Source organism: Gracilinanus agilis, chromosome 6 (assembly GCF_016433145.1).
Source record: "Gracilinanus agilis isolate LMUSP501 chromosome 6, AgileGrace, whole genome shotgun sequence".
In the NCBI taxonomy this organism is placed as follows: domain Eukaryota; kingdom Metazoa; phylum Chordata; class Mammalia; order Didelphimorphia; family Didelphidae; genus Gracilinanus; species Gracilinanus agilis.
In genome coordinates this window covers 98705160-98714629 of record NC_058135.1, presented here as the reverse complement: position 1 = coordinate 98714629, position 9470 = coordinate 98705160, and the positions used below count along the sequence as shown (strand labels likewise).

The 9470-nt window shown below is 33.8% G+C and overlaps 1 protein-coding gene across 1 annotated transcript in view; it reads right to left on the bottom strand.

Moving 5' to 3' along the window:
• LOC123252310 (probable ATP-dependent RNA helicase DDX60) overlaps nt 1–9470 on the bottom strand; it is a 102098-nt gene that overhangs the window by 52500 nt on the left and 40128 nt on the right. The window contains exons 20-22 of the mRNA XM_044681678.1: nt 7686–7825; nt 7481–7590; nt 380–484 (exon numbers count right to left, since the gene is read on the bottom strand). Of these exons, the coding sequence (XP_044537613.1) occupies nt 380–484; nt 7481–7590; nt 7686–7825 (355 nt within the window). The remainder of the gene's footprint in view (nt 1–379; nt 485–7480; nt 7591–7685; nt 7826–9470) is intronic.

Below are 9470 nucleotides of genomic sequence, written 5' to 3'. Positions count from 1 at the left end.
GAGAAGGAAGGGAAGGAGGGAAGGAAGGGAGGGAGGGAGGATAAGGAGGGAGGGAGGGAAGGAGGGAAGCAGAGTATCAAAAGTGGATGAATCAGTGAGGGAACCAAAGAAATTTCACCATAATAACAGTGAAAGGATTACTATCATGTAATGGAAGGAAGCTAAGGAAGGAGTTATCATAGAGTCACAGAAAGTAAAGACTAAGAAAAATGCTCTTGGATTAGCAAGAAATAAATTACTGATGACCATTGAAAAAGCTTTTTCAGTAGAGTAGCTGGATAGAAGCAACAAATATTATGAGATTTGAGATTTGAGTTTTACTTTTGATTTCCTCTTCAATGGCATTAATGATGAGTTACTTCTATTGCTATATACTTACCTGAGCCTTGGGCCAGGCTTTCCATACTTGTACCATAGTGTCATAAAGCTGGATGCTTTCTCTTGGAGAAAGGGTAAGGTCAGATGGAAATCCATATTTCTCAATCTGTATAATTAAAACGACAAGAGTATGATGAAACATACTTTCTGTATAATTTCATATCAGATCCCTTGAACCATTGAGAAAATGTTCATCCTCCTATTCAAACATTTCTACTGGGATAACTTAAAAATATAGCTTGGAATTTATTCAGAAGCAGGTTTCTATGACTCTCCTCCAGTACATTCAAGAATTAACTTAAACAAAGCTGAAAATTGAGTTAGTCATGTTTTAAAGTTGGCAGATAACCAAATGTTTGAATTAGTTGCATCAGCTATACAGTAGCTCACATTTAATTCATATATAGGTAGCATTGTATGATTACCAAGAAAAGTCTGCAGACCTAGATGACAGAAAGGGGGGATCACCACAGATGAACTCCACATAACGCTAAGCAGGTAAGCCAAAAATAGATCATAGCTTAGGCCCAGAAAGGATAGTTAAGAAGAAATAATTTAAGGAGTGCATAACTATGGTGCTTGTGGTATTTTTTCAATAATATGTGATTGTATTTTCCCCAAATACATGTAGAGACAATTTTTAACACTTGTTTTCTGACATTTTATAATCCAAATTCTCTCTCTCCTTCCCTTACTGTCTCCTCTAGAAGGCAATCTAATATAGGTTGTATATGTGCTACAATGCAATACATATATCTATATTCTTCATGTGGTAAAATAAGACAAACATTGCACATACAATAAAAAAACTCATGAAGGAAATAAAGTGAAAATGGAATGCTTCAATATGCATTCAGATTTCATCAGTTCCCTCTATAGTGGTGCAAAGCATCATTCATCATGAGTCTTTTGGAGTTGTCTTGGATACTTACATCGCTGATAGTTGTTAAGTCATTCATAGTTCATCATCATACATTATTCCTGTTTTTGAGTAAAATGTTCTCCTGGTTCTGCTTACTTCACTTCACTTCACTTCATATGCCTGCCCAGTTATTTCTGAAATCATCCTAGTCATCATTTATGTCACAAGAGTGTTTCATCGCAATCATACCACTACTTGTTCAATCATTCCCCAATTGATAGATGCCACTTCTCCTTCAAATTCTTTGCCAACACAAAAAGAGCTGCTATAAATATTTGTGTAAAAATAGGTCATTTTCCCATTTCCTTCATCTCATTGGGATACACACCTAATAATGGTATTACCGGAACAAAGGATATATATATATATATATATATATTTTGTAGCCCTTTAGACATGTTTCCAAATTGCTCTCCCATATGAGTTCACAGCTCCACCAACAGCATATTAATGTCCCAATTTTCTCACATACCTTGCAACATTTGTCATAGTCCTTTTTTGTCCTATAAGCCAGTATTTTTATTTGAATTTTTCTAATCAATGGTAATTTGGAGCATTTTTTTCATATGATTAAAGAGACTTTAAATTTCTTCTTCTGAGGAGTACCTGTCCATATCCTTTAACTAATTGTCAATTAGAGAATGACTTGTGTTCTTTTAAAATTGAGTGATTTCTCTATATGCTTTGAGAATTAAGACCTTTGTCAGAGACATTGGCTATAATTTTTTTTCCAATTTTTGTTTCCTTTTTAATCTTGGATGCATTGAATTTTTGTGCGAAGCTTTTTTAACTTAATGTAATCAAAATTATCTATATGATGTCTTATAAAGTCCTCTGTGTCTTCTTTGGTTGTAAATTCTTCCCTTATGTATAGGACTGAGAAGTAAACTATTCTGTGCTTCTCTAATTTGCCCATTGTATCATTCTTTGTCTCTAAATCATTATCCATTTTGACCTTTTTCTTCGTATATGGAGTGATATGTTGTTCTATGATTAGTTTCTACCATACTGTTTTCCAGTTTTCCCAGCAGTTTTTGACAAATAGTGAGTTCTCCCCAAATCTCAGATCTTTGAGTTCATCAAACACTTGGTTACTAAGGTCATTTCTTACTCTGTGTTGAGTATTTAATCTATTCCATTAATCTACTTCTCTAATTTTTATCTAGTGCCAGAGTACTTTGGTGGTCACTGCTTTTATAATACAATATGAAAACCAGTGCAGCTAGGCAACCTTCCTTCATACTTTTTTTCTTCATTAATTCCCTTGGTATTCATGACTTTTTGTTTTTCTGGATTGTTCTTCTGGATAAATTTATTATTTTTTTCAAACTCAATAAAATAATATTTGGTAGTTTGATTGACATGGTACCAACTTACTAGATTAACTTAGAAAGAATTGTCATTTTTATTATATCAGCTCAGCCTACCCATGAGCAATTAAATTTGATCCAATAGTTTAAATCTGACTTTATTTGTGTGAAATTTTTTTTGGTAAATTTTGCTCATATAGTTCCTGGTTTGTCTTAGCAATTAGACTCCTGAGGTATTGTTCACAGGTTTTTGTTTTTTTGTTTGTTTGTTTGTTTTGTTTTTGCTTTTTTAAACCCTTAGCTTCTGTATTAAAATCAAAACTAAATATTGTTTCCAAAGTAGAAGAGTGGTAAGGACCTAGAAATTGGTGTTAAATGACTTGCCCGGGGTCATATTAATAGGAACTGTCAGAGGCCAGATTTGAAACCATGAGCTCTCATCTCCAGGCCTGGTTCTCCTTGCATTGAGCCACCTAACTTCCCCTTGACCATAGTTATCTTAAATCGTATTTCTCTTTCTATCTCTTGCTCTTGGACTTTGTTGACAGCATATAGAAATCTAGATGATTCATGTGCATTTAATTTGTAGCCCACAACTTTGCTAAAGTTGTTAATTGTTTTAATTGGATTTTTTGGTTTATTCTCTGGAATTCTCTAAGTATACCATTATATAATTTGCAAAGAGTGATTATTTGGTTTCTTCTTTGCTTATTGATAAGGGGCACTACTGCTTCACCCCAATCTTATTCAAAAGGTTTCTAGCCTGTCTTCATTACAGATAATGCTTTTTGTTGGTTTTAGGTAGATCCTACTTATCATTTTAAGGATAGTTCTATTTATTTCTATGTTTTCTAGCGTTTTGATAGTAATGGGTGTTGTATTTTGCCAAAAGCCTTTTCCTACAACTCTGAGGTACAATTGCACACCCATTAGCCTGGATAATATGACAAAAAAAAGAAAATAATAAGTGTTAGAGGAGATGTGGAAAATTAGGGACACCAGTACACTGCTGGTTGAGGTATACACCATTCTAGAGAGCAATCTGGAATCATGGACAAAGGGCCATAAAACTACATATCCTTTGACATAGCAATATCACTACTAGGTCTGTATTCCAAAAAATTAAAGATAGAAGAAAAGAATCTACCTGTACAAAAATATTTATAACAGATCCTTTTGTCATGGCAAAGAACTGGAAACTGAAGGGATGTCCACCAATTGGCTGAGCAAGTTGTCATGTATTTTTGTAATGGAATACTATTATGCTATAAGAAATGACAAACAAGATATTCACAAAAATTACTGGATTTCTATGAAATGATGCAAAATGAAGTGAGCAGGACCAAGACAATCTTATACACAAAAGCAACAATAATATTTGATGATCATCTGTGAATGACAACTATTATCAAGTCAAGAATTCAGGACAAGTCCAAAGGAATCATAACAGAAGAAAGGATCCACCACCAGAGAAGGAATATATAGAGTCTGAATTTAATTTGAAACATGCCATTCTTTACTTTATTTCCTCCATGAATATTTCTTTAATATAATCAGTATGTATTCTGTCCCACAACATGACAAATATGGAAATATGTATTATATGATTTTATATGTATATACATGTATATGTATATATACAACCAAAATCATATTACCTGTCTTCTTGGATAGGGAAGGGGTGGAAAAGAGAAAGAAAACATGAATTAAAAATATAAGAAAACAATGAAATTGTATCGACATGTAATTTGTAAAAAAAATAAAATTTATAAAAATAAAAAGCTTTTCTTACACCTATTAAGATAATCATATAATTTCTATTATTTTGTTATTGATATTGTCAATATACTGAAGATTTACCTAACATTGAAACATCTCTTCATGCCTGGTATAAAAGTCACCTCATTATAATGTATTATTTTTCCAAATAATTTATATAGCATTGGAATGAATTGTTCTAATAATATTTGGTGTAACTCATAGAATTCCATTTGGCATTGGGGATTTTTTTTCTTAGGAATTCATTGATGGCTTGTTCAATTTCATTTTCTGAGATGGAGTTATTTAATCATTCTATTTCTGTTATTCTGGGAAATTTACATTTTTTAAAAAATATTCTATTTCACTTAGATTGTTGTAAATATTGGTATATAACTGAACAAAACAATTACTAATAAGTGCTTTAACTTCTTCATTGACTGTGAATTTGTTCTTTTTATTCATTTATTTAGTTATTCATTTATCCATTTATCTTTTTGTTTGTTTATTTATTTTAAACCCTTAACTTCCATCTTGGAGCCAATACACAGTATTGGCTCCAAGGCAGAAGAGTGGTAAGGGTAGGCATTGGGGGTCAAGTGACTTGCCCAGGGTCACACACCTGGGAAGTGTCTGAGGTCAAATTTGAACCTAGGACCTCCAGTCTCTAGACCTGGCTCTCAATCCACTGAGCTACCAAGCTGCCCCCTCCTTTTTATTTTTTGATACTGAAAATTTCCTTTTCTTCTTTTTAAAAAAAATTGAATTAACTAATGGTTCATATATTTTATTGTGTTATTTTTTTCATAAAACCAGATCCTTGTCTTATTTTAGTTCAATGGTTTTCTTGCTTTCATTTTTATTAATCTCACCTTTAATTTTTGGAATTTTTAATTTTAAAAAATTAATATTACTTTGCTCTCACTCTTACAGTTTTCACTTGATAAGTATTAAATGTTTGATGCTAAGGTGCTGTCTAGTTCATTTTAGTATTCTCATACTGGTGAATGGCTAAACTTCCACAGAAAATATTGTTCCAGGGGCAGCTGGGTAGCTCAGTGGATTGAGAGCCAGGTCTAGAGATGGGAGGTCTTAGGTTCAAACCTGGCCTCAGACACTTCTTAGCCATGTGACCCTGGGCAAGTCACTTGAGCCCCATTGACTAGCCCTTACCACTCTTCTGCCTTGGGACCAATAGATGATATTGATTCTAAGACAGAAGGTAAGGGTTTAAAAAAAAAGAAAATATTGTTCCTCTCTATCAATTATTACTCTTTTTCTATTTCTTGTTCTTTTGGGTGGCAGCAAGTATGTTACACTAAGTGAGGATAGAATTGTATCAATTGACTGCAATATCTTTATAATTTGTTTTCTTTCTCTTTTTTTCTTTTTTTTTTAACCCTTAACTTCTGTGTATTGGCTCCTAAGTGGAAGAGTAGTAAGGGTGGGCAATGGGGGTCAAGTGACTTGCCCAGGGTCACACAGCTGGGAAGTGTCTGAGGCCAGATTTGAACCTAGGACCTCCTGTCTCTAGGCCTGACTATCAATCCACTGAGCTACCCAGCTGCCCCCTGATTTTGATTTTTGCTCTGATTGAGTCATTGGTCAAGCTGAACAGAGATAGTTAATTCTGAGATGGCTTCTACATTAACATCCTGTCACTTAATGTCAATTAAGATATAGCAAGTGTCATTATGGTACTCTTATTTGATGTCCACCATGTTCAGCAACTCCTAACTAAGTGTTGCTTTAACTTAGAGACTTTCTGACTTCTTTGTAGAATTTCTCTACCTCCTCAATCTCTTCAACAATTCCTGGAGGAGAAACTGCCATTTTCACAGTGCCTAACAGGTAGGAATTTTTAATAAATGCCTACCAACTGACTGGCTGACAAATGCATACCATGAGCATTGCGATATAAGAAGACTGTCCCAAGAAATGATGTGACTTGTCTTTGGCCACATCAGAAAGGGAACTTCTTCCTGAATTCCTCTTAAGGGAATCTGAAATCCATAATTCCATTTATCTGCATCTTCCTTTTTTCTTCTGGGTTTATTCAATTTAAAATGTCAAAATTGATATTCCAATTCCTTTAGTGGTTTGTTCACTCACTGATCACTGAACAAGGATTTAACATTTAGAATACTGACTTTTAGGTAGCTATTTAAAGATATGCTAAAGCCTCTGTAATTCTGCCCCCTTTAAAATCAATTTTTCTTGAAACCCTTGACTTTTAAATCACATATGTTTTGCAATATATATCTCACCCTGACCTTTCTCTTCCTTGCTCCTCCCTCAACTCAGAGACATTGCTTATAAAAAAGTAAAAAGGAAGGGGAAACAGTTCAAAAAAAGTAACTGACATCTCAAAAATAGTGTGACATTATCTGTAGTGGGAAAGCTCTGTGTCGACATAAGGTGCTAGAGAAATACTTAGACCAAATGTCAAATTATCAGAGGAAAACTCTCTCGAAGGTGAAAGAATGATGACCTTTATTCTGTAGGAGTGTGCACAATTCTTGACCTATAATGTCATGGCATAGGAAGGGTAGGGGGAGAGGGAACTATATTCATCCTCTCAAACAGGATCATACATGTGACAAATCCAATAAAGAAATATTTTCCTGTGTTTATAAGACTAGAACCACATCTTTACGAATTCAACAGCAATAACAACAATAATGATAAAATAGCACTTTAAGGTTTTGCAAAATGATTTACACAACCTCATAGCTTTTGAACTTTAACAAATATCTTAAGATGTTCTACTACAATGTCGTAATTATATTCGATCTGAGCAGTATACCTGAGCAAATTAAATAGATGTGTTTATGGTAACCTAGAGAGTAAGTAGCACTTATTATAGTGCTAATTCTTCTAAACATATATTATGTAAGCTTCACAGCAATCCTGTTTGGGAAGTGCTATCAGTATTATTAACCACATTTCACAGGTAAGGAAACTGAGGCACACAGCATTTACATGGCTTGCCCCAGTTGCATACTTAGTAAATGGAAAAGGTGGACTGTGAAACCGGGTCTTCTCGGTACCAAATTTAGACCTCAAATCTATTACACTATCTTGTTTCTTCATAATAATTCATTGAACTTACTTGATCTGTAGTCAGCGAAGCCAGTGGGTGATAGTGGTCAAAGACAATATCATCATCTCTTAGTGAACACACATGTTTCTCTAAATCATTATATCTCTCTTCATAAAGCACTGTAAGAGGAAAAGAATTCCATTTCAAAATAGTCAATAGCTGAAATAGTAGATGACTTTAAAAGAATATATTAAGAACTCAAGATTGAAAGTACCGAGTCTGACTCTATAGGATCTCTTTACTTTTAAGTTCATTTGGGAGGCTCTGACACATCCTTTAGCATCTGGGCTGGGATGAAAATTTACTATTCTCTTTTCTGCCTCCTGCCAGGACCTTCTTATAGATTGTAGCCACCTGAGAAAAAAATAGAAAATGGACATATTATTTAACTAGAAAGCAGAATACAAAACCCATGAGGACCACAAAATTTAGTTCTAGATTCTAATTTTTAAATTATCAGTTTTCTGGAAGGCAGACTATTTAGTAGCAGGAGCAGGAGCAGTAACAGTCATCATTGTCATTGTTGTTGACATTGGAGTAGTAGTGGTAGGAGTCAAAAGCACTAGAATTGTGTTGTTAGAAGTTCAGTGCATAATAGGTGGTGCAGTGGATAATAGAGCATTGACTGAGGAGGCAGGAAGAGACAATCATATCTGACTAAGGATAATTATTTGCTATGTGATCTTTGGCAAGTCACCTAGATCTCTGCCTCGCTCAGTTTCCTCATCTTTAAAATAATAATAGCAACCAACTCTCAAAGTTGTGGTGAGGGGAAAATGTGATAAAATTTGTAAAGAGCAATATGTAAATGGCAACGATTATTACCATTACTAAGACCATCAGCTTTTCAGGTATGTGGTACTGCATAGGAATGGTGGGTTTACCTTGGAGTCAGAAAGACATAGGTTCAAAAATTTGAACCAAAATTTTCTCTTGAATAATTATGATTTTTATGTGGATCAGTTCTAATATGATTAGGAGAATGCTTATTCTTAATAAATCGTTGAATCACGTTGCTGTTAGTGTTTGCATTTTTTAAAGTTACTAATGCTCTAATATTAAATGATATTTTTTAAATAAAATTGTTTTTTTTTTAAGTTCCTGCCTCTCACATATACCAGCAAGGCACGTAACTTCTTACTTCTCTAGGTCACTCTTCATGATTCTAAGTTATGGTTCGCCAGTGTGAAGAAAAGAAAGGGGTTTTCACATAAGAATATGTCCACAATGATGATATCAAAGGTTTAGAACCAAAAGAAAAAACAAGCTAGAATATATAATGTTACTTTTTATGTCTTTTTTCTTTAACAAAGCACCTTTGATGTTCTAAAGACACTCACTTTTATTTCTTTTTTTATTTAGGTGAAGAGTTTTTTCAATCTGAAATAATATTATTTTACAAGAAAAAATTACAAAGGGGATGGTTTCAGAGAAAGCTGGGAAAATAAGAGACTTGTATACTGATACAAGTGAAATAAGTAGAACCTGGAGAACTAAATTGTTCTCCATATCATAATAATGATATTGTAAAAACTATTATGAAAGACTAAAACTGATCAATACTAACCATGATTTCAGAGGACTTCTGTTGAAAGATGATATCTGCCTCCTGAGAGAAATATGCCTTGGAATGTAGATTAATATATACCTATGTAGACTGAGAGAGGCAGAGAGATAGACAGAAACAGACAGATAGAGTTCTGTATCTATATCTAGAATTTACATAGGATAAATATTGAATATCTGTACATGCCTCCTTCTGGATCACTGCCTTGTCATGGCAGAAGGGTTTGCATAGGTCACTGAAACTATGATTTATGCCAGGTAGGGTTACTCAAGATGGACAGTTCATAGTGGAGAGTTCTGACAAAAGTCAATCTACTGAAGATGGAAATGGCAAACAACTCTAAGAGAAAATCCCATTGACAATATTAAAGTGATAAAAGATTTGAAATTAGAAGATGAGACTCTCAGGTCTGAAGGTGTCCAAAATATTATT